The sequence below is a fragment of the Macaca thibetana genome, chromosome X, assembly GCF_024542745.1.
Source record: "Macaca thibetana thibetana isolate TM-01 chromosome X, ASM2454274v1, whole genome shotgun sequence".
Lineage (NCBI taxonomy): Eukaryota > Metazoa > Chordata > Mammalia > Primates > Cercopithecidae > Macaca > Macaca thibetana.
In genome coordinates this window covers 71,425,035-71,451,737 of record NC_065598.1, presented here as the reverse complement: position 1 = coordinate 71,451,737, position 26,703 = coordinate 71,425,035, and the positions used below count along the sequence as shown (strand labels likewise).

The 26,703-nt window shown below is 34.1% G+C and overlaps 2 protein-coding genes across 5 annotated transcripts in view; one reads left to right on the top strand and one right to left on the bottom strand.

Moving 5' to 3' along the window:
• LOC126946291 (motile sperm domain-containing protein 1-like) overlaps positions 1-26,703 on the bottom strand; it is a 415,617-nt gene that overhangs the window by 216,155 nt on the left and 172,759 nt on the right.
• The window catches only part of ABCB7 (ATP binding cassette subfamily B member 7), a 113,228-nt gene that overhangs the window by 65,916 nt on the left and 20,609 nt on the right, over positions 1-26,703 (top strand). For 3 of the 4 annotated variants that reach the window (XM_050776332.1, XM_050776331.1, XM_050776333.1), the window contains exons 4-8: positions 711-830; positions 23,111-23,243; positions 24,131-24,399; positions 25,798-25,886; positions 25,978-26,065. In XM_050776332.1, coding sequence (XP_050632289.1) covers positions 711-830; positions 23,111-23,243; positions 24,131-24,399; positions 25,798-25,886; positions 25,978-26,065 — 699 coding nt within the window. The remainder of the gene's footprint in view (positions 1-710; positions 831-23,110; positions 23,244-24,130; positions 24,400-25,797; positions 25,887-25,977; positions 26,066-26,703) is intronic. The other variant, XM_050776334.1, reaches the window with a different exon arrangement.

Sequence of the window (26,703 nt, the reverse complement as noted above, 5' to 3'; positions counted from 1 at the left end):
ATGTATATTGGTCTCCTTAGTTTGGTATTAGAAAGTGTGGTTTTTATTCTTAATTTTCTCACTCTGAAGCTGAAAGTAAAGCAAAAGGATTTAATGGGAATGTTGTCTCAGGAACATGGAACAAAGAAAAAATGTGAGATGCATTTAGATCAGATTGAGTATTACTGGAAAATTGCATTTCTGAGGAAATTTTCAGTAACTCAACTTTGTTTGATATAGGCAATACTAAACCCTCTGCTTTCCTAAAAGGGGTATTGCAACTCTGCTCTACCATGAGTTTAGACATGGGACTCCAAAATATTTTAAATAAAAAACTGACAAATAGCCAAAATGTATATAAATTTTCTACTACAAAAATGGAAATATGGAAAATTTCTTTGAATTTTCTGTAGTGTTTTGGTAGCTTAATAAATAAATATATAGTACATATCCCTTCATGACCACTAAATTACTTTTTTAACAATATGAGAGTGGCTAAAATTGAAAGTAAGACATTTAAGAGAAATAAATACCTTTTTTTAAAGTAATTGAAATAGTTAATTTTTCTCCAAAATATTTTGAATTTGAAAGATATTAGCCTTAGATTCAGAATAAAAGTTATATTTGTAATGTTTTCATGTATTTCTCAATATATAAATTCTATATTATTGAATTATGGTTATATTTGAAATGACATGTTATTCACTGCTTTGTTTCCTCTCTTTCAATAGTTAAAAGATGTTGATACTCGGAAAATCATAAAAGCAATGCTTTCTTATGTGTGGCCCAAAGACAGGCCAGATCTACGAGCTAGAGTTGCCATTTCGCTTGGATTTTTGGGTGGTGCAAAGGTAAGAAATTATGCATTGTTTGGTTGCTCTAACTAAGAAATACTACATTTTCTAGTTATGAATCCTGGGCCTGGTATAAATCACTTTTGGGGTAGCATGACCAACCAACTTTTAGGACCCTCATTTAGTTTACATAATTATTTTATGCAGTCATTAGAAATTATATGGTAATGTCCTGTTTATCTCTGGATCAGACGTCTCACAGAATTAGTGGAATTCACTCCTAAAGCCATTGTAAGATATAGGAGCATTGATTGTAACAAAGCATAAGCACCTTTGTAAAAGAAGATTTTTGGAACCTCTTTGGCTCCTACTTAATACATATTTTTGGTAAGCTTGGTTCCCAGATCCCAGTAAATTGAAAAGAGGATGAAGCCATTTTAGGAACACTGATAGCCATAAGTAATAAGTAACAGCTTAATATCAAGAGAAAAGCTAAAAAACAAAACAAAAACAGCCACAAAACCTGACTGTTTTGGTATGTTCAGTATAGGAGCCCTCTGCATTTCATCAGCCTTCTCAGTTTGTCATTGTACTATATAAAGCTAAGTTATAATGATGACCTTGAGTTTTCAAGAAAATGCAACCTTGTTTCCAATTTAGTCAGATTTTTCTTTCTTTTTCTTGATATGGAGTCTCACTTTGTTGCCCAGGCTGGAGTACAGTGGCACAATCTTGACTCACTGCAATCTCTGCCTCCTGGGTTCAAGCGATTCTCCTGCCTCAGCCTCCCGAGTAGCTGGGATTATAGGCACGCGTCACCGTGCCCAGCTAACTTTTGTATTTTTAGTAGAGACGGAGTTTCACCATGTTGACCAGGCTGGTCTCTAACTCCTGACCCCAGGCAATCCTCCTGCCTCGACCTCCCAAAGTGCTGGGATTACAGGCATGTGCCACTGCACCCAGCCCCCAATTTACTCAGATTTTAAAGTCAGGGAAGTATATGTTTATAGGTATACTATATTGTCATGATGAAGTCTCAGGAATGAGACTGCTTGGGCTTTGCCACCTTGTAACCTTAAGCAAGTTGTTGAGGCTGTATGCCTCGGTTTCCCCATTTGTAAAATAGGGTTGTTATAAGGATTAAATAAATTAACATATAAAAGACTTATAACAGTGCCTGGCAGGTAGTAAAATACAAGTATTAAAAATAAATAAATTTAGATTTCCAAAAATAATGGTTAAAAGTGTTTGCTTAAAATGAGTATAAAGGAGGTTTGGCTGTAATTTGGCTACCACTCTTATATATGGATTAATATTTTATTTTAGAACTCAGTTCTTACCACTTATTATTTCCCTGTATCATGTATACTCTCCTTTATTTGCTCATTCTTTTCCCTACCCTAAAAATATTAATTGAGAACTTATACACACTACTGTTCTTGGCATTGCAGAGTATTCAAATACGAACAAAGCAAATTTCTTTCCTCAAACCATATGGGATAAGGCAAGCTTTATTTTATTGCCCTAATAAAAGGTAGGTCATAAATGATTTAAAGAAGTGCCAGTCAGGTGTTGTAGGGTTTCAGAGGAAAGTTAGGAACCACCATCATGGGGAGTTAGGAAAGGTTTCACAGAGGAGATGACATCTGAGATAGGCCTTGATTGATGAGTAGGATTATTACAGGTGTAGGAATAACATGAAAAATGGCCTAGTTGTGAGAGAGCATAATATGTATAGAGAAGTGAATAGTCTATCTTGGCTCCAGTGAGGGTAAGTTGTTTCAGAGAATTTGCAAATAAGCTTGGAAAGACAGATTAGAGCTCGTAAATGTGAAATATTGTGACTGTGAAATAGAAAAATGTATTTAATTATGTGGGAAGTAGGAACCTGTATTTTGAATAGATGAGTAATAAGGTTAGAACTGTGTTTTAGGAACTTAATCTGGCCATGTGTAAAAGATGAATTCAAGTGGTGATAGACCTAAAGTAGGGATACCATTTATTTCACACATTCATTTCAGCAAATGTTTACTGACCAGTTATAAGGCTCATATAATAGTCTAGATAAGAATTAATTGCAGTTTGTACTGAAGTGGTAGTAGAAATTGCAATATGGAGGAAAATGCAAGAGATACTGTGCAGTAGGAGAGATAGAGTCAACAATACTTAGCAATGGATCAACTATTAGAAGTTAAAAAAAAAAAGTAGGATTCCAGGATGAGAGAATAAGAATGCCTTTAACAAAAGCGGGTATAATCAGAAGGTCTTGTTTGGGGAAAATGAAGATCTTGGTTTTGGACATGTTAAGTTTTAGGTACTAGCAGAACACCCAGATAGAGATATTCAGCTGGTAATACAAAATGTGAAACAAGCTCAGGAAGGAGCCCAGGTCTAGAGAGATTGAGATGACAGTTGAAACAGTGCAAATTAGTGAGTTCAGCAAGGAAAAAAACACAAGTAGAAGGAAAGAGAAGACAACTAGGGACATTACCTTTGATTAATGTGTTCCTCTAGGGAAGTAAATAGAGGAAACTGAGAAGGAGTGACCGAAGAGTTAAGAGTAAAGCCAAAATAATTCACAATCAGACTCTATTTCATGTCTCCTTTCTCATCTGTAATGTCTGTTGAGTACTCTCCCAGTGGATCTCACCCATTCTTGGGGAAGAGTACTTACTTAAATCAAGATGCTGAGCAACAGATCAAGAACACATTTTTTGTTATATTTGTTTAAACTGAACAGAGGGAACAATATTACAAATGTAATTTTAATAGGTATTGTTTAAAAATTTTAACCCTCGTGCATTTTTAGCATAGTACTGGTTGCTGAATTGTCTTTTACATGTAAATTACCTAAGGATAAATATGGTTCTGAGCTCATATGCTCCTTTGTTAGTTGAATGCAAGTACTTTGCTGACAAGTTAAAGGCAGATTGTTTTCTACACTTTCTTTTTAATTGAAGAGAACAGGTTAGAACATGACTAATTAAGCTAGCCAACGTGGGGAGTCTTAAGTAATGGCATTTGTATTAGAATTTATTTTTAGAGTGAGTTCCAGTCCTTTAAAATACAGATTTCTGTTGCTTAGTGACAGGTCAATATCAGGGTATGAAACATAGATCTAAACTAACTTCCTTAATGACTAAAATATTTTTAGAAGGTTAATATTTGGTTCTTTAATCAACAACTACTGAGTGCCCATAAGATGGAAAATGCTATACTAAACTCATGAAAACTGATTGCAAATAAGCAGAAGGGAATATAGAAAATCCTCAAAAAGAATGTTTAATTTCTTTTGAATCAGGAGAAGGAAGAAATTACCAGATGTTATGATGAGTGCCTGCTAGTACTTTCAAAGCATATAGAAAACAATTTTCTTTTTACAAAACAGAAACTAGATCATAGAATAACTTTAAACATGTAGAACATAGTAGTAGCATTTGACTATTCCTAAAAGCATTTGCACAGCTTTGTAGACTGTCCATTTAAAAGTGCTTGCTCTTGCAAATAATTAAAAAGTGATCATTGTTTATTCTTGAGTAGTATTGCAGGTGTATTTTATAATTGGTGTGGAAAGATGGATTGTTATCCCCTTTTATCCTTGACTTCCTATTTTTCATCAAGCCTGAATATATGCTTTGACATATAAACACCTTGGATCAATCTAGGCCTCTTTATATTCTAATCTTTCCTATCTTCTCCACATATTCTGGGGATTTTAGTGCAGTGTTCAAGAATCTTCTCAGCTCTAAATGCCACCCTGCCATCTGCATGGCTGTAGTGGTATCATAACTAGGCATGAAACATAGATGAGGAAGAAGAAAGAAAGGATTATCAAATAAGAAGAGGAAAACAGGAGGAAGATTTTGTGCCTAATATATGGGAGCATAGCATACCTTCTGCTTACTTATTTACTTTTTAATGTTCTTTTGATTCTGAGGGTCTTAAGGCTATCATTGTCTCCAGCAAAAATTTTAAAGATAAACGGTATTATGTAGAGATGCTTTGGAGTCCAGAGTAGACTAAGAGAGTGGATTGGTATTTCTTCTAGCAGAGTTGCAGCAATTCTATTTTAATATGTTTGGGTTCTATATAAGATGTATTTTAGGGGTTCCACTACCAAGAGAGACAAAAACAAAATGCCATTTGTATTCATTCCTTAAATCCCTACAAATCATATGCAATGTATTTTCTTACCATCTATACATATATCATAGGAGTATCATATTATTAATCTGGGAAATTTGAGGTCTTCTATGATGTGTTTTTTTTTTTTTTTTTTTTTTTTTTGATGGAGTTTCACTCTTGTTGCCCAGGCTGGAGTGCAGTGGCGTGATCTCTGCTCACTGCAAACTCCGACTCCCAGGTTCAAGCGATTCTCCTGTCTCAGCCTCCCAAGTAGCTGGGATTACAGGCGGATGCCACCATACCCGGCTTATTTTTGTATTTTTAGTAGAGATGGGGTTTTCTCATATTGGTCAGGCTCATCTCAAACTCCTGACCTCAGGTGATCCACCCGCCTCAGCCTCCCAAAGTGTTGGGATTACAGGCATGAGCCACGGCGCCCGGCCAACCTAATTCAACCTTTCTATTAGTATTTTACATACAACCATGCCAGGATTTAGGGAAAATGTAAAACATATTTATTGAAATCATTTGATTTTATAAAATGTATGTTACCTTTAATATTACCAAAAAATGTTTATTCATATTCTCTAACCACTGCCATCTTGGAAACCACGTAGATGACAGAAAAACTGGGGGCAAAGGAAATTAAAGTATCAAGTGCAAAAATAAGCTATCTTTACAATTATAATAATTTCAAGGGAGAGTGATTTATAAAAATAAACACCCTTTTTCTTCAGAAATGCATCTGTTATATAAAGTATGACAGGTAATATATATATTGAGCAAATATTTATTGACTAAGAAATAATGATTTATATATATATATATAAAAATATATATATATGACATAATAGAAACATCCAAAAGGAGAGACAAAGGAAGCTGTAGTAGTGTACCAACAATTAAGCATATAGGGAAAGCTTTATGAAGGATTTAGCATTTTTTAATAACTATTTTGACATTTGTAAAATTAAAACATTTATGTACTTATTCATTTTTTTTGAAATTTTTCTGAAAAATATTTTTTAAAATGAGGCAGTGCTACCTGATGCCTTTGAGAAGTATGAATTTTACCCTGTTTTATTATTATTATCATTATTATTATTATTATTATTAAAAGACTATATCTTAGAGAAGTTTTAAGTTTACAGAAAAATTGAACAGTAAGTACAAAGAGTTATTATATATACCCCTTTTTCCCCCCCACAATGCAGTTTCTTCTCTTATTAGCATCTTGCATTAATATGGTACATTTGCTAAAACTGATGAACCAATTATTTTTAAAAGATACATTATTATTAACCGAGTCCATAGTTTACATTAGGATTCACTTTTTGTGTTCTACAGTTTTGTGGTTTTTGGGAAATGTATAATGTCATGTATTCACCCTTATCATATCATATATCATATAGAATAGTTTCCCTACCCCCAAAATCCCATGTGATCCATCTATTCATCTGTCCTTCCTTCCTCCAAAATTCCTAACAACAGTGATCTTTTTACTAACTCTCTAGTTTTGCCTTTTCCAGAATGTCATATAGTTGGAACAATATGGTATGTAGCTTTTTCAGACTGGCTTCCTTCACTTAGCAATATGTATTTCAAGATATTCATTGTGTGTGTGTGTGTGTGACCTGATAGCTCTTTTCTTTGTATCACTGAATAATATATGGGTGTACTATAGTGTGTTTATCCACTCACCTGTTGAAAGACATCTTGGTTTCCTTTAGATTTTGGCCATCATTGATAAAGCTGTAGTAAACATTTGTGTGCAGGTTTTTGTGTGGCCATAAGTTTTCATCTCATTTGGGTAAATACCAAAGAACACAATTGCTGGATTGTCTTGTAAGACTATGTTTTGTTTTGTAAGAAACTCCTAAATAACCTTTTATAGTTGGTATACCGTTCTACATTCCTACAAGCAATGAATAAGAGTTCCTGTTGCTCCACATCCTCACTAGCATTTGGTGTTAGCGATATTTTAGATTTTAGCCATTCTAATAGGTGTGTAGTAGCATCTCACTTTTGTTCTGATTTACAAATGCCTAATGACATATGTCGTTGACGTCTTTTCATACGCTTTTTTGTCATTTGTATATCTTATTTGGTGAAATGTCTGATCAGTTCTTTTGCCCATTTTTAAATTGGATTGTTTTCTTATTTTTGAGATTTAAGAGTTCTTTTGTAATTTTGGATGCAAATACATTATCAGACAAGTCTTTTGCAAATACTTTGTCCCAGTCTGTGGCTTGTCATCTTATTCTCTTAACAGTGTGTTTTGTAAAGCAGAAGTTTTTAATATTAATGAAGTCCTACTTACCAATCTTTCATAGATCATGTTTTTGGTGCTAAGTCATTGCCAAACCCAAGGTTACCTGGATTTTATCTTACGTTGTCTTCTAGATGATTTATAGTTTCATCTTCTACATTTTGGTCTATGATCTATTTAGAGTTAATTTTTATGAAATATGTAAGGTCTGTGTCTGGATTCCTTTTTTTTTTTTTTCATTGGCATGCTCAGTTGCTCCAGCATCATTTATTGAAAAGGCTATCTCTTCCCCACTGGGTTGCCTTTGCTCCTTTTGTGAAAGATCAGTTGACTGTATTTTTGTGAGTCTGTTTTTGTGTGCTGTCTCTTCTATTTCCATTGATCTATTTGTTTGTTTTTTGACCAATACCACACTGTCAGGATTACTGTAGCTTCATATAGTAAGTCTTATAGTCGGGTAGTGTCAGACTTCCAATATTGTTTTCTTTTTCAGTATTCTGTTGGCTGTTTTGAATTTTTTGCCTTTCTATATAAACTTTAGGATCAATTTGTCCATATCCACAAAATTGCTTACTGGGATTTTGATTGGGGTTACATTGAATCTATAGATCAAGCTGGAGAAAACTGACATCTCAACAATATTGAGTCTTCCTATACATGAACATGGAGTATCTCTCCATTTATTTAGCTTCTTTGATTTCTTTCATATGAGTTTATAGTTTTCCTCATATACCTTTTGCACACATTTGTTAGATTTGTACTGAAGTATTTCATTTTTTGTTTTTAATTTAAATGGCGTATTTTTTATTTCAAATTGCATATTGTTCATTGGTGGTATGTGGGAAGGTAGTTGACTTTTGTATATGACTTTGTATGTTGCAGCCTTGCTGTAATTGCTTATTAGTTCTAGTAGGGTTTTTTGTTGATTTTTTTTTCAGATTTTCTATATAGACAATTATATCACCTGCAAAGACAGTTTTATTTCATCCTTTCTAGAATGAATACCTTTATTTCCTTTTCTTATCTTATTGCATTAGCTGTGACTTCTAGTAGTGTTGAATGTAATGTGATAAAAGAGGACATCCTTGCCTTGTTCACAGTTTAGTTTCCCACCATTAAGTATGCTATTAGCTTTAAGGTTTTTTGTAGGTGTTTGTGATCAAGTTGAAGTTTTCCTCTATTCCTAGTTTGCTGGGAGTTTTTGTAATAAGTAGGTGTTGGAATTTGTTAAATTATTTTTCTTCATCTGCTATCATTTGATTTTTCTTCTTTAGCTTGTTGATGTGATGGATTACATTAACCGATTTTCAAATGTTGAACCAGCTTTCCATACCCAGAATAAATTCCACCTGGTTATGTTGTATAATTATTTTTGTACATTGTTGGGTATGATTTGGTAATATTTTGTTGAGGATTTTTGTATCTATATTCAGGAGAGAGGGTGGTCTGTACTTTTCTTATAATGTCTTTGGTTTTGATATTAGAATGGTACTGTTTTCATGGAATGAGTTAGGAAGTATTCCCTCTACTTCTGTTTTCTGGAAGAAATTATAGAGAATTCACATCATTTCTTCTTTAAGTAGTTAGTAAAATTCACCAGTGAAACCATTTGGATCAGTGCTTTCTGTTTTGGAAGGTTATTAATTATTGAATCAATTTCTTGAATAGATACAGACCAATTGAATTTATCAATGTATCTTGTATAGGAAGGGATCTTTTAAGGAATTTGTCCATTTCATCTAAGTTATCAAATTTGTTGTACTAGAGTTGCTCATACTATCCCTCAATTATTCTTTTAATGTTCATAGAAATAGTACTGAAGGCCTGCCTTTCATTTCTGATGTTAGTAATTTGTCTTCTTTCTTTTTTGCTTGATTAGCCTGACTAGAGACTTAGCAATTTTATTGCTCTTTTCCAAGAGCCAGCTTTTGGTTTTGTTGATTTCCTTTTTTCAATTTCATTGATTTCTGCCCCAATTTTTATTCTTCTGCTTACTTTGGATTTAATTCGCACTTTTTTTTTATTTTCCCAAGATGGAAACTTAGATTATTCATCTTAGGTCTTTCTTTTCTAATATTTGCATTCAGTGCTATAAATTTCTTTTTAAGTGCTGCTTTTGCTGCATCCCACAAATTTTGATACATTATATCTTCCATCTTTATTTAGTTCAAAATATTTTTAGATTTCTCTTTAGTCTTTGACCCACGTGTTATTTAAAAGCATGTTGTTTAATCGTTGGGATATGCCTACTGTCATTCTGTTAGTGATTTCTAATTCAATTCCATTTTGCCTAGGGCATACTTCATGCGATGTGTATTTTTAAAAATTTGTAAAGGTGTGTTTTATGGCCCAGAGTGTCATTTATCTTGGTGAATGATCTGTGCAAGTTTGAGAAGAATATGTATTCTGCTCTTGTTGGATGAAGTATCCTATAGGTGTCATTTAGATATAATAGAGGATGCATCTATTTTTCCTTGCCATTCTATCAGTTTTTGCCCCATGCATTTTGATATTTTGTTGTTAGGTGCATACACAATTAAGGAATGTTATATCTTTTTGGAGAATTGACCTCTTTATCATTATGTAATGCCCCTCTTTTATTCTTGTTTCCTGTTAATTTTCCTTGATCTGAAGTGTGTTTTATCTGAAATTAATATAGTTACTCCAGCTTAGCTTTGATAAGATGATATATATTTCTTCATCCGTTTACATATAATTCATTATGTCTTTATATTTAAAATGGGATCTGTAGTTGGATCATCTTTTAAAAATCCATTCTGACAATCTGGGTTTTTTTTAATGCCATCAGATCCAGGCATGATGTTTTAATTGGTATAGACTATTCGTACTTAAAAGATTAACTGATATTATTGGATTAATATTGACCATATATGTAACTGTTTTCTGTTCATTGCCTTTCTTCTTTGGTTTTTGCTTTTATTTTACTTTTTCTTCAATCTTTTTCTTCCTTCTCTGGCTTTAATTAAACAGTTTATATTATTTTGTTTTTTCTAATCATTTAACTTTCCAATTATACTTTTCAATTTTTAAGTGGTTGCCATAGAGTTTGCATTATACATTTATAGGCAGTCTAATTCCACTTTAATATAACACTGTTACTGCTTCATGGGAGTGGTGCACATAACAGTATTCCCAATTCATTCCCCCTATCACTTACACACTGCTGTGATTCATTTCACCTATTTATAAGCTTTAATTACCCAATACATTGTTGCTGTTATTATTTTGAAGAAACTTACCTGTTAGATCAATTAAGAATAAAAATAAATTATTTTATTTTACATTAATTTCTTCTCTAACATTGCTTCCCTATTAAATGTAAATCTGAGATTTTGACCAATGTCATTTCCATTCTCTCTGGAAAACTGTTTTTAAAAACAGTTCTTGCAAGATCCATGTACTAGCAACAAATTTCCTCAATTTTTGCTTTTGTAGAGAGTATATATTTTTCCCTCACTTGTAAAGGACAGTTTTACTAGGTGCAGAATTCTAGGTTGGTGGATTGTTTTTTTCAACAGTTTAAATATTTCACTCCACTCTGTTCTTGCTTGCATTCACTGCTATTTTTATTCTTGTTCCTTTATAGGGGATTCCCCTGGCTTCTTTTAAGATTATTTTTGTCTTTGATTTTTGTAGTTTGAATATGATATGCCAGGCTGTACCTTTTGGGAGTTTTTTGTTGTTGTTGTGTTTTATTTGTTTTGTTTTGTTTTGTTTTTTTCTACTTGGTGTTCTCTAAGCTTTCCTGGATCTGTGGTTTGGTGTTGTCGTTAATTTTAGAAAATTCTTAGCCTTTATTATTTCATTTATTTTTTCTGTTCCTTTTCCCTTTTCCTTGTGGTATTCCCATTATGTATACGTATGTTACACCTTTTGTAATTCTCCCATATTTCTTGCATATTCTTTTCCATTTTAAATTCATTTTGTTCTTTACTTTTCACTTTGTGAAGTTTTCACTGACATACGTCTTCAAGCTCACTGATTCTTTTCTATTTTGTGTCCTGTCTACTGATGAGCCTATCAAAGACATTCGTCATTTCCGTTAGAGTGTTTTTGATTTCTTGCATAACCTTTTGATTATTTCTTAGAGATTCCCCTCTCTTTGTTTATATTACCCATCTTTTCTTGCATGCTGTCTGCTTTTTCCATTAGAGCCTTTGGCATTTTAAATTCCTCGTCTTATAATTCTAAAATCTCTGCCGTATGTGAGTCTGGTTCCAATGTTTACTTTGTCTGTTTAGATTCTTCTTTGCCTTTTGGCATGCCTTGTGATTTTTTTGAAAGCTAGACAATGCATTAGGTAAAATGTACTGAGGTAAATATGCTTTAATGTGAGATTTTATGTTTATCTGGCTAGGAGTTGGCTGTCTTTAATGTTAGTTGTAGCTGTAGGTGTCAGAGGCTAGAATTTCCTCTAGAACCTGCTAAACGGGGCCAGACAAATTTTAGGGGATAAGGCCATATCAACAAAAAATTTTAATGAATCAGGTTCACATATCATGTAACTTCTACTAGTTACGTTGAGGTTGTTCATTAAATATCAGTGTGATTTACTTTTCCCCTCTAAATGTTTTATCTGCTAGAGGATTTAGATAAGAGGATTTATCTCTTAGATTAGATTAGTGGAGTTGAGACTACAAGTCAATTGCTCTTTCATATTCTTTAATTTGCTTTCGGTTCTGTGTGCTTCAGCCATGAAATAAGGTAAAACAAGTTTGTTTTATGGATATTATGATCTCTAGCTTTTAGATGTCTGTTATTTAAAATGACAATGACATATAGTCCCTTTCTGTGTCATAGCTTTGTCATGCTTATACTTTCAAACTATTATATTAGGTAAAAACAACAGATTACTTACAAATTTTACATTTTGTAACAGTCTTGCATATGGAGTCTTCTGTGTGTCTGTTATTCATATAGATTAGTCATAACTCTTGCTTTACTTTCTCAGAATCCATATTCAGCTATGATGCAAGGATTGGATTAAATAGGCTGTTTTCTGTTGAGGTTACTCTTTGATGCCCAGAGCAAACTTTATATACAAGCCAGAATTATTTTGGTGATGCAGTGGAAATCTTTAATGACATTTCCTTTATTGCCTAGGCCTAATTTTCATGAATTAATAATGTATATAATATAAAATAATTTCTATTTGATCAACTTACATAACTGCTTTGTTGTTGTTTGATATTTTTCCTTTAATGAGAATAGAAACTTCAGTTCTGTGAGGATTCTACCACTACCCTGATAATCTTTACAAATTGTCTGAGTACCCTTAATGCAGGCAAACCCCAAAATTGGGGCTTAGCCTGGGAGGGTTCTTGGCTTCGTGCAGGAAAGAATTCAAGAGTGAGCTGACAGCAAAGTGAAAGCAAGGTTATTAGAGCAACAGAGTACAGAAAAATGGTTGCTCCATAGACAGAGTAGCAGCAGCAGCCTTTGTGGATTTCTGGTTAGCTATATGGCTATTCCTTGATTAGTTGTGAAATAAGGGGTGGGTTATTCATGAATTTCCTGGAAAAGGGATGAGGAGTTCCTGGAACTAAGGATTCCTCCTCCTTTTAAGCCATATAAAGCAACTTCCAGGAGTTGCCATGGCATTTGTTAATTGTGATGGTGCTGGTGGGAATTGCTTTTAGCATGATAATGCATTGTAATTAGTGTGTAATGAACAATGAGGGCAACTAGAGGTCGTTTTAGTTACCATCTTGGTTCTAGCTGGTTTTGGCTGGTTTCTTTGCTGCATTCTGTTTTGCTCAGATCCTGTTTGTTTGGTGGGGCCTCGTGACCAGTGCTTGGAAAATAATTCATGCCGATCTACTACCTTACCTTGTCCAGTTTTCTCTTATCTTTGTCTTGCCTTGCTAGTCAAATCCCTCTTTAGTGCTCTTGGTCTTTATTTTTTTCTCTCCTGATTCTTTTGTGAATAGAGAAGCAATTAAAGGAACAAAATGCTTTTTTACTTGTTTAGATATATTGGGGACTTCTTGGCAGCACTGCTCATAAAGCCCTTAGTTAACAGAGTCCACTCTGAAAGAGGTAAATTTTTTGAGGAGTTTAGATATTAAAAAGTCTGAAAGAATTGGGTTCCTCAGATGACTAGTCATAATCATAATGGGAAAAGTGATAATTAAATCTGGAACTTGAGGTCCTCCGCAAACTGACTATATTGACCAGTAATTTTGGCACCATGTAGATACAGCATACTTTCGGTAGTCCTTTATGGCAATTTTACTTTTTACTTAACTCTGTTCTTCAATTACTATCCCAAATTGTATAGTTTTGTGCTAAAAATTAAATGAATACCATTTTGTAATGATATACCAGTCTCTGATAATTCAAGAGCCTAGCAGATTTTTATATGATTTAAATTTTTGATCTAAGAAAGAAAAATGTTTTATAAGTTCCTGAGGCTGGGCATGGTGGCTTATGCCTGTAATCTCAGCTCTTTGGGAGGCCGAGGCAGGCAGATCACTTGAGGCCAGGAGTTTGAGACCTGCCTGGCCAACATGGTAAACCCCATCTCTACTAAAAATACAAAAATTAGCTTGACATGGTGGTGCGTGCCTGTAGTCCCAGCTACTTGGGAGGCTGAGGCACGAGAATCACTTGAACATGGGAGGCGGTACTTGCATTTAGCTGAGATCACCCCACTGCACTCCAGCCTAGGTGACAGAGGTGATTCCATCTCAAAAAAAATAAATAAATAAATTAAAAGTTCCTTTATTTCTCGTGTACTTAGTGTGCACATTGCAGTCAGATTAAATATACCTTTTGTCACAAGATTACAATCTTGTAAATATAACCAGTTTTTTAATTTTTAAAAAGTAACAGGGTATGAAACTTCATATTGGGTTGATTTTTATTGAAATACACTGTGATTCAGCCTTATTTTTAGACATTTCCTGCCCCCAGACGAGCCAGGTCTGTGCTGTGATGCTGGCTTTATTTCTTTTAATTTTAATGTACATTCAATGAAATGCACTCTTTTTAGTATACAGTTCCATAATTTTTAACACGTGTATATTCACATAATTACCACCACAGTCAGAATACAGACAAGTGCTATCACCCCAAAAATCTCCCTTGTGTTACCTCTTTTTAGTCATACCCTATCCAGACCCCTAGCTGCTGGGAAACATTGATTTGTCCTCTATCACTATAGTTTTCTCATTTTGAGTATGCCATATAATGGAATCATGTAGTATATAACCTTTTGAGCTGATTTCTCACACTCAGCATGATGTCTTGGTCATTCATCCATGTTACTGGATATACCAGTTTGTTTCTTTTCATTGTCAAGTAGTATTCCATGGTATGGATAAAACAGAGTTTGTCCATTCACCCATTCAACAACATTGGGTTCTTTCCACTTTTTAGTGATTATAGATTATAACTAGAGCTGCTTTAAACATTCAGACACAGGTTTTTGTGTGAACCTGAGTTTCCATACCTCTAGAATAAACACTTAAGAGTGGAATGCTAGGTCATACTAAACACATGTTCAACTCAATAAGAAACTGCCAAGCTGTTTTCCAGAGTGGTTCTTTTTGTATTCCCACCAGCAGTGTATGAAAGAGTTCCTATTGCTTTGCTTCTTTGTCAACACTAGGTATTGTCAGGTGAATGGTGGTATCTTGTGGTTTTAATTTACATTTCTCTTAAGGCCTGAGATATTAAGCAGCTTTGTGTGTATTTAGTTTACATTTGTGGTTCTTCCTTTTGTGAAGTGTCTGTTTAAGCATTTTGTCCATTTTTTAATTGGGCTGTTTGTTTTTCCTCTCAACTTTAGTGAATTCTTTATATATTCTGATATGAAACCTTTATCAGATACATGATTTGCAGATATATTCTCCCAGTCTGTAGCTTGTTTTTTAATCCCCTTAGTAGTAGTTTATGTAGAACAAATGTTTTTAATTTTGATGAATTTCAGTTTATTATTTTTTTCCTTTATGGATTATGCTTTTGTTGTCATGTCTAATAACTATTTGCCTAACTAAAGTTCATTAAGATTTTCTCTTTTGTTTTCCTCTAAATGTTTTATATATTTTTCTCTTTTACATTTAGATCTGTGCCATGTTTTTTTAAAAATAAGTATGTACTGAACTAAAGTGCTACATTTTGAATTCCTGTATGAGGTTTAGGTAGAAATTAAATTTTTTTCCAATTGTTCCAACACCAAGGCTATCCTTTCCCCATTCAGTTTGCTTTGTATCCTATTACTGCTATAACAGATTATCGCAAACATAGTAGCTGAAAACACTGCAAATTTGTTATGTTACATTTCTGGAGGTCAGAAATCCAAAATTAGGTTTCACTGGATCGAAATAAAGATATTTGGCATGGTTGTGCTCCCTCCAGAAACTCTTGAGGAAAATCTATTTCCTTGCCTTTTCCTGCTTCTAGAGTTCACCTACATTCCTTGGCTCAGGGCCTCTTACTCCATCTTCAGCATCAACAGCATGTTCAGTCTCTCTCTGACTCTGACCCTTTTGCTTCCCTTCGTCTTATCTTCTCTCAACTTTGACTCTCCTGCCTCTCTCTTATAAGTACTCCTATAATTAGATTTGGCCCACCCAAATAATCAAAGATAAAGAACATAATCATGTTCTTCAGCTTAATCACATCTGCAAAGTTCATTTTGCTATGTAAGGTATCATCTTTATAGGTTCTGGAAATTGGTACATGAGTATCTTTGGGGAGCCATTATTCTTTCTCCATAATGATTATATATGGGATGTTTTTCTGGAATCTATTCTGTTTCATTGATGTTTGTGTTTCTGCATTCACCAGTACCACACTATTTTTATATTTGATATATATATATATCATATATATATAAAATATATGTATATATTTTTTAGTTTTATAGTAAGTTTTAAAGCCAGGTAGGATGATTCTTCCAACTTTCTTCCCTTCTTTTCAAATTTGTTTTTTGCTATTCCAGTTTTTTTTGACTCTGCATATAAATTTTAGAATAAACTTTTCTATAGCTATTAAAGCTCTTCTATCAAAGAAGCCTGATGATATTTTAAATGAAATTTTATTAAAAATGTAGACCAATTTGGGTAGAATTGACCTCCTTACTAGGTCGTGTCTTCCATTGGATGAATGTAGTATGTTTCTCCATTTATTTAGCTTTTATTTGATTTATTTCATCAGCATTGATAGCTTTCAGCATACAGACCTGACACATGTTTGATTATCCCAGTGGTTCCCACCCAGGGGTGATTTTGACCCCAAGAGGACATTACGCAATGTCTAGAGACATTTTTATAGGTCACAACTAGAGGGGGTGGGGTATGCTACTGGCATGTATTGGGTAGAGGTTAAGGACACTGTGAAACATCGTACAATGCACAGAATAGCTCTTCCCGCAAGAAAGAATTATGGAACCCAAACTGTCAGTAGTGCTGTAGGTTGAGACCTTGAGTTAGATTTATACTTAAGAATTTTTTTTATTTGATGAGGACAATGTGAGTAATTTTCTTTTTTAAATTTTGGTTTCTAACTGTTCATTGCTAATATGTTGATATATTAGTAATTATTGATTTTTGTTGATCATTGTAATATATTGATAATAATATTGGTATCATTTATATATTTGGATTTCAGTCTACCATTTTATTATTTGTTTTCTGATAAATTTATTTTGTTACTTGGTTTTACCTTTACTGTCACCTTTTATGTTATTTGAACAGATTTTACTATCCCATTTTAATTTATCTACTATGTGTTTTAGTTTATCTCTTTATATAATTTTGTAGTGGTTACTCTAGAAATTATAGTATGCATAAGTAACTTTTCACAGTCTGCTTAGAGTCAGTATTTTACTACTTCAAGTGAAATGTAAAAACTTACTACTCTGTAAGTTCCCTTACCTTCCCCCTTTATATTTACCATTGTTTCATATATCTTTAATACTGTAAACCCCATCAGTCAGTGTTCTTTTTTCTTATTCTGTGGAATCTTTCTGGACAAATGTAAATTTTGCTTTTAACTATCAAACATATTTTTAAGGAACTTAAGAATAGGTTATTATATTTACACAGATATTTGCCATTTCCATTGCTCATCCTTCATTCCTGATATTCCAGGTTTCCTTCTGCTTTCGTTTCTTGTTTTATGAAGAATTTTCTGTAGCAATTCTTTTAAAGCAGGCCTTCTGGTAACTAATTCTCTTAGTGCTCCTTAATCTGTAAATGTCTTGATATTCCCTTCATTCACAAAGATTAATTTTGCCCAGTGTACCATACTAGGTTGACAGTTCTTTTCTTTTACCACTTGAAAAATGTTGTCCCACTTACTGCTGGCCTCTGTGGAAATCTGCTGTCTTAATATTGTTTTTCCCTTATACATAACGTTTTTATCTAGCTGATTTTAAGATATTTTTCTCTGTCTTTAGCTTTCATAAGTTTAATTATGATGTGTCTTGGTGTGAATTTCTTTGGGTTTATCCACATTTGGGTTGCTCAGCTTCTTGAAATTATAGGTTTATGTCTTTTGCCAAATTTGGGAAATTTTCAGCCATTATTTCGTTGGTACTTTTTTGTGCCCCACACTCTTCTGCTATCCTTCTGGGATTCAATAAAGGATGATAAGTGTTTTGTTACAGCTCCATAGGTCCCTGAGACTCGGTTTTGGCTTTTTTTTTCTTTAGTCTATTTTCTCCCCGTTGTTAAGCTTAGGTAGCATCGCAACATCTGCTGTGTATTTTAATGATATTGTTGACTACTAGAACATCTGCTTGGTTGCTAAGACTCTTGTATACCTTACCTTGAAATCTTGATTGGTAAGACTTACATAGCTTCTATCAGTTGTAGCTAAACTTAACAAAGATGGATGGCATAATAATGGAACATTAAGAAGAGCTGGGATTTCAGTGTTTTTGTTAAGCCTGATAGAATTGTTTTCACATATTATTAATGTGCATCAATTTAGTTTCTTCAGAAAAACTTTGGCAGTCTGACAAACTTCCTGTTCCTAAGTAACGGTTGATGTTTTTCATGCTATAATTGCAGAAAATGTAGAATGTGAATGATTAAACATTTGCCTTGTATATGAAAGCATTGTACTCCTAATTATTGTTCTATCTTCAGGTTCATTAATACTTGCCTCTGTCTTCTCCATTTTGCCATGGAGCCCATCCATTGAGTTTTTATATGTTAGTTATTCTATTTTTCAGTTCTGTATTTTTTATTTGGTTCTTTATATCCTTTATTTCCTGAGACTTCTATTTTTTCACTTATTTCAAGCATGTTCATAAATATTCCTTGAAGCACTTTTATGATGGCTACTCTGAAATCTTTCAGATAGTTGTAATGTTTGTATCATCCTGATGTTAGTGTCTATTGATTGTATTGTCTTAATCAAATTGATATCTTATTGGTTCTTGATATGATTTTTTAAATCGAAACCTGGACATGTAGAGTATTATTAGACTCTGAATCTTATGTATATCTTCTGTTTAGCAGGCCTCCTGTGACACCACTTCACTGGAGCAGGGGTGCTGCCTCATTACTGTGGGTGGAGATGAGAATCTGGGTTCCTACTTGGACCTCTATTGACTCCTGGCAGAAGGGATTTCTCATTGCTGCTGAATGGAGTGAGAAGTTAGACTCCTGAGTAGAATAAAAGGCAGTAGACTGGGCAAAAATATTTGCAAACCACATATCCAACAAAGGCCTTATACTTAGAATATATAAAGAACCCTTAAAACTCAACAGCAGAAAAACAAACAATCCAATTATAAAATGCATAAAAGGTATGAACAGATATTTCACCAAAGAGAAGATATAGATTGCAAATAAGCACATTAAAAAGTGTTCAACATCAATGAGGTAACAATATGCACCTATTGGAACAATTTTGAAATTTAAAAAAAAATGATAATACCAAATGTTTGTGAGGATGCAGAAGAACCGAGTCACTCATACTTTGTTGGTTATTATAAAATGATACAGCAGGCCAGTTGTGGTGGCTCACACCCATAATCCCAGCACTTTGGGCGGCCAAGGCAGGCAGATCACTTGAGCCCAGGAGTTTGAGACCAGCCTGGGCCAACGTGGTGAAACCCCATCTCTACCGAAAATACAAAAATTAGCTAGGTGTGGTGGCGTGCACTTGTAGTCCCAGCTACTCAGGAGGCAAAGGCAGGAGAATTGCTTGAACTCGGGAGGTGGAGGTTGCACTGAGATGAGATCATGCCACTGCACTCCATCCTGGGCAACAGAGTGAGACTCTGTCTCAGAAATGTAAAATAGAATGATACAGCAACTCTAGAAAGAGTGTGGCAGTTTCTTAGTAAGGTCAGCATGGAGATGCCATATGACTTAGCAATTGGACTCTTGGGTCTTTTCCCAGATGAATGGAAACTTATATCCACCTGTATGAGAATGTTGATAACATCTTTACTCATAGTAGCCTTAAGCTAGAAACAACCAAAATGTCCTTCGGGGTGACTGGTTGAATAAATTCTTGTACATCCATGGGATAATCCTTAGTAATAGCAAATGATGAGCTATTGATATATGCAACAGTCTTGATAAACTTTGAGCACATTATGCTGAATAAAACAAAAGCTGATCTTAAAAGGTTATATACTATATGATTCCATTTCTAGAATATTCTCAAGATGAGTAAACTGTAGAGATCAAGAGCAAATTAGTGGTTGCCAGGGTAAAGGGACTGGGGTGAGGCAGGTAGAACGGGGGTGAATACAAAGTGGTGGCATAATGGATTTCTCTTGTGGTGATGGAATAGTTTTGTATCTTGATTGTGGTGCTGGTTACAGATCTGAATGTGCGATAAAATTGCATAGAACCACACAAACAGACACATACATACTACACACACATACACATGAATACAGGCTAAAAGATGGTAAAAACTGAATGAGGTCTCTAGTCCAGTAGTTAACAGTAGTGTGCTGATGTTAACCTTCTGGTTTTGATATTGAACTACAGCAAAATACAATGTCATTAGGAGATGCTGGGTGAAGGGTACCTGGGTCTCTTTGTACTACATACTACTTTTGCAGCTTTCTATGAGTCTAATTATTTCAAAATAAAAAAGTTTTTTTTTTTTTTTTTTTTTTTAAAGATTCTCATTTGCCTGGAATGGTTTAAATCTAGTTCTGCTAAAGGCAGCATACTGGAGAAAACCACTGTTTGCTACTCCCACCTCCAAAATATCACAAGGCAAATAAAACTCACACTATATATTAATAAAAACATCTACATGTAATATCCTTCTTATTTCTTTGGTGTATTTCTTTCCTTTTTAACATATATGGCATATTTCTTACCTTTTTAAAATTACTTGTATGGGAAAACTGACAGTATTCAGTTGTTATTAGAGGTAGTGCCATGTTTTTTGCATGTGCTAACTGCCCTTTTTCTGCCACTAACAACACAGTGCAGATGACACTCACATGTCCTGAACACTTACAAGGATGTTCTCTAGTTTGACCAAATCCAAAAACATTTCCAAGGAAGTAAAATTGCACAACTTTATCGGTGATACATTAGTTTTAGGCATCATTCACTACAGCTTTGGAAAAGGTATAATGGGCTGTGAGTTATGAGAATTGCATGCTAGCTGTGACTATCACTTTTTCTCCTACTGAGGAAAGTGTATTGGATTGCAGGTGAGGGAATGTATCCTTAAATGGAAAACCTGGAATCTGCTCAAATTTATTTAAATTACTTTTGATATACTTCACAACTATAGCTGGTTTAAACAGTGCCTTTGAGAGCATCCATTTTAGGGTGCAAAAGAAGTGAAATATATTGTCCCTGCCTTATAAGCTGCTATGGTATACTGGAAACAATTCTAACTTCAAGTGTCAGACCTGGATTTTAATCTTAGCTCTGCTGCTTACCAGACAAGTCATTAAACCTCATGGAACCTGAGTTTCCTCAACTATAGAGATAAAATCTATTTTGTAAAATTGTTATTCCTTTCATCCCTCACATTTGTGAAAGGTACCTACCTTCACCATATATGATTCATCTAGCTGTTGTTCAGTAAATGTTAGTTTTGTCACAAAAGGTTTGTACATTATTTGGGTGATAGATACACTAAAAGCCCAGACCTCACCAGTACGCAATATATCCATGTAACAGAACTGCAGTTGTACCTCTTAAATTTATACAAAAAAAGATGGAAATATATCCATGCATATATACATACAAAATGAATCAGAAATATATCATAAAAGTGATAAATATTGTGGTATAAACTATAACAAAAAGATAGAAAATGGAGAGTGCCAAATTGGCTGCATATTTCAGAGAAGGCATTATGATAGAAATGGTATAAAAATTGGGCTTTGAAGGGTGATGAGGTAGATAGGGGAGAGGAGACCATTTCAAGAAGAAGCAAGACCTGTAATCTCAGCACTTCGGGAGGCCGGGAGGCCGAGGCAAGCGGATCACAAGGTCAGGAGTTTGAGACCAGCCTGACCAACATGGTGAAACCCCGTCTCTACTAAAAATACAAAAATTAGCTGGGCATGGTGGTGCATGCCTATAATCTCAGCTACTCAGGAGGCTGAGGCAGGAGAATCGCTTGAACCCAGGAGGTGGAGGTCGCAGTGAGCCGAGATTTCACCACTGCACTCCAGCCTGGACAACAGAGTGAGATCTCAAAAAAAAAAAAAAAAAAAAAAGCAGCAGCAAGAAACCTGAGGTTATATGGCTACAAGGGAATCAGAATTGAGAAATTTACACTATTTGAGACCTGCCCTATTTTCTATTAGATTTTGGAAGTCAGAAAGCTTAATGTTTAAGTAGTTTATTTCATAATGTTACATTCTTAAAAGCATCCCAACATGTGCTGTGTATTTTAATGATATTGTTGAATACTAGAATGCCTGCTTGGTTGGTAAGACTCTTGTATACCTTACCTTGGAATCTTGGTAAGACTTACATAGCTTCTATCAGTTATACCTAAGCTTTGAGAGATAGATGGCATAATAATGGAGCATTAACAAGATCTGGGATTTCAGTGTTTTTATTAAGGCTTATAGAATTGTTTTCACATGTTATTAATGTGTATCTCTTCAAAGAAACTTTGGGAATCTGACAAACTTTCTGTTCCTAAATGATGGTTGATGTTTTGGATACTGTAACTGCAGAAAATATAGAATGTGAATGATGAAACATTTGCCTTGAATATATGAAAACATCATACTCCTAATTTTCTTTTTAAGTTTTATTTTGATGTATTCTCATGGAGAAATAGGTGCATTATTGAAAGCTTAGTTTTGATAATAATTGGGCTTTGTTTTATATGGTATTGGAGCAAAGAAACTTTCTGTAGGACAAATGGATTTATCAGTGTTTTTTTCCAAAGGTGAATCAGCCACATATACTTGTAATTCATCTGCTTTTGTGATCCGGTTTGCTGTGTAATTTAGTTTACCATTATTTTGGTGACCAAATTATTTTTAAAATATTTATTGAATGCCTGTGGTATAAGAGCATTATATTCAGCATGGGTGGGACAAAAAGTAAAATGGCACAGACCCTCAGCGATCCAGTAGGAAAGGGAAATACATACACAAATAACTACAGTGTAAGACAGTTTGCCATAGTGTCATGAGCTTTGTAGGATTTTAGATAATGGAGACAGCATTTTTCAGTGGCAGACCTGGGATGATTTCATGGAAGCAGAAGCATTTGACTAATTCACATAGCTTATAAATGAATATTAACATGGCAGTGTGAAGTATGAAGCCTGAAATGACAGCTCTCCCAATGTCAAAGATACTGTCTTTATGAATGGGGAAAATCACTCTAATACCAGTAAGTGGTAAATATGTAAACATTATCTTAAGTACTAATTTAAGGTAAATATTTGTACTTTTATAAATAAGTATTTGATATATAATGGGTGATTGATGTTTTTATGTTTTTAGGCCATGAATATTGTGGTCCCCTTCATGTTTAAATATGCTGTAGACAGCCTCAACCAGATGTCGGGAAACATGCTGAACCTGAGTGATGCACCAAATACAGTTGCAACCATGGCAACAGCAGTTCTGATTGGCTGTATGTGTGATTCTTTAATCTGTCTAAAGGTGTTGACTTTCTTCAAGGAGGTTTCATCATATTTGAGCAGATGACCTTTTCAGTACAAACACAGCTTAGCATTTTGGATGTTTGTTGTTTTATGTGAGATGTTTTGTATGTGTTTTTAAAAACTGTTCTGTATGATACACTTTCAAAAAATTCCATGATAACATTAGGATTTTTACAAGTTCTAGAAAACAATAGTATGAAATAAGACATTAAATTCATAACAACCACTTCTAGGAGTTAGGCTTTTTGTAACATCCATTTCCACAAAGGTCAATTATTTTCTTGCTGGCATTGTTAGCTATTAAATAGGAAATAGCTAAATAACAATATATATGTACATAAATGCTTTATTAAAATGTATTCATTACTAAAAACACAAATCTACAATTTGAAAAGAACAGAATATAAATGCTGTGTGTCCCATGCATTAGAAAGGACACTATGAGATTTGGGAGACATTAGTAAGGGTATGCCTTTAGTCAAGGCACTTGATTTTTCAGGATCTCAATTTTATCACTTGTTATTTAGGAAGATTAAATTAGATAAAAATCCTCAACAGATACGCACATTTATCCACAATAATGCCATGTGGGCTATTATTTAAGTATTTTATTTGGAAAAAAATATTTTAACATTTGAAACCTAGAGGAAATAACACTGAAGGGATTCATAGTAGTAGAAAAGTTAATACTCATTAGGCTAGATTATTTCTAGGTTTCTTTTATTGTAAATACTCTGTGATATATTCATTCACTGAATTATTCATTGTACAAACATTTTCTGCACGCTTGTCATTTCTATACTCCTTTGATTCTAATATTGTTACATCCTATTTTTTCTTTTGAATGTATTGTTAGATGGTGTATCAAGAGCCGGAGCTGCTTTTTTTAACGAAGTTCGAAATGCAGTATTTGGCAAGGTAGCCCAAAATTCAATCCGAAGAATAGCCAAAAATGTCTTTCTTCATCTTCACAACCTGGATCTGGGTTTTCACCTGAGCAGACAGACGGGAGCTTTATCTAAGGCTATTGACAGAGGAACAAGGGGTATCAGTTTTGTCCTGAGTGCTTTGGTATTTAATCTTCTTCCCATCATGTTTGAAGTGATGCTTGTCAGTGGTGTTTTGGTAAGTTAAACATTTTTTCATAACAAGCTTTTATCTTAAATTCATATTAGTAGCAATTGAATATTTGAAGCTGTTGTACTGTTGCATGCCTATGGGTTTGAAAGCAAAATTCTGTGATGCCAGAAACATTATGCAGTTTAATTATTTTACCACAAGCTTCAATGGACTGCTCAAATTCTTTATCATGTTGTTATTGTAAATAACTATTCAGTTCTACACATAGATTAGTCATCAACTAGTACTTACAAGGTTTTTTTTTAAGCAGGGATTTTTATGTATGGCATTGGACTGATATGCTCAGAATATCTAGGTTTCTCATCACCATTCATAACATTTTAGGCAATTTCACCTTTTATTTTTTTTTTTCTCTGTTTCAACTTTTAGGTTCAGGGGGTACCTGTGCAAGTTTGTTACATGGGTAAATTATGTGTCACTGGGGTTTGGTGTACAAATGATTTCATCACCAGGTAGTGAGCATAGTACCTAAAAGGTAGTTTTTTGACCCTCACCCATCTGCCACCCTCCACCCTCAATAGGCCCCAGTGTCTATTCCCCTCGTTGTGTCCGTGTGTACCCCACTTATAAGTGAGAACGTGGTATTTGGTTTTCTGTTCCTGAGTTAATTTGATTAGGATAATGGTCTCCAGATGCATCCATGTTGCTGCAAAGGACATGATTTTGTTTTTTATGGCTACATAGTATTCCATGGTGTACATGGGCCACATTTTCTTTATTTAGTCCACCATTGATTGCCATCCATGTCTTTGCTGTTGTGAATAGTGCTGCAGTGAACATATGCATTTATATGTCTTTATGGCAGAATAATTTATGTTCTTTTGAATATATGTACCCAGTAATGGGATTGCTGATCAAATAGTAATTCTATTTTAAGTTCTTTGAGAAATGTCCAAACTGCTTCCCATAATGGCTGAACTAATTTCCATTCCTACTAGCAGCGTATAAGTGTTCCCTTTTCTCCTTAACCTTGACAACAAACATCTGTTATTTTTTGACTTTTTAATAATAGCCATTCTGACTCATCTGAGATGATATCTCATTGTGGTTTTGATTTGCATTTCTCTAATGATTAGCAATTTCACCTTTTATAGTTAAAAATATATGTATGTATTTTTTATTCCTCTTTAGGCTTATTGTACTATCTTCCTATTAGTATTTGATGGTACTGTTGATGTAGCAAGTGCAGTTTGACTTTCTACCCTTGTTGCCTAAAGTAGATTTTCTAAAGTATTTGATTTTTCACCCATCGTTCACATACATAACTTCCCGCCACCATATTTTTGTTAAAATCTTTTGACTGAGATTTGCTGTTGTGTATTACAAACTGTTTGGCAAGAACAATAACTATTTCACATTTCTTCTTTGGACTTCCTTTTCTAGTATTACAAATGCGGTGCTCAGTTTGCTTTGGTAACCCTCGGAACACTTGGTACATACACAGCATTCACAGTTGCAGTCACACGGTGGAGGTAATTTATTCCCTAGAAGCCACATAAAATTTATAAATTGTTATGCTTTTATAACAGGTATTTCATGCCTATGCAAATCTTTGTCTTACAGAACTAGATTTAGAATAGAAATGAACAAAGCAGATAATGATGCAGGTAATGCTGCTATAGACTCACTGCTGAATTATGAAACTGTGAAGGTAATATGTTTAATTATACTTTCCTCTGCCTCTCACACTGCTCTAAGATTTGATCTACCATTTAATTTAATAGGTACTGTAAGTTAGAGCTTTGGGTTAGGATATGATCTCTAGGTGTGATGGAATAATACTATTTTATTGTTTGTCTTTTGTTTAGAAACTGTCCTCTTTCCTTCTCAGTTTTTGTTTGGTACTATCAGATTTTTACCTTCTGAATTAATTTATAAGTGATCATAAATACAGTCATGCACTGTATAATGATGTTTTGGCATCTATGATGTTGGTCCCATAAGATAATAATGGAACTAAAATGTTCCTGTCAGCAAGTGACATTGTAGCCATTGTAATGTTGTAGCACAATTCGTTACTCTATTACTCGTGTGTTTCTGGTAATGCTGGTGGAAACAAACCTACTGCGCTACCCATCATTTAATATTTGATAATGATAAACTAGTATGTTAACTAGTATATGTATTTTCTACTTTTAATCATTATTTTAGAGTGTACGCCTTCTACTTCTAAAAACAAAGTTAACTGTAAAATAGCCTCAGGTAAGTCCTTCAGGAAGTATTCCAGAAGAAGGCATTGTTGTCATGGGAGATAACAGCTCCATGCATGTTATTGCCCCTGAAGACCTT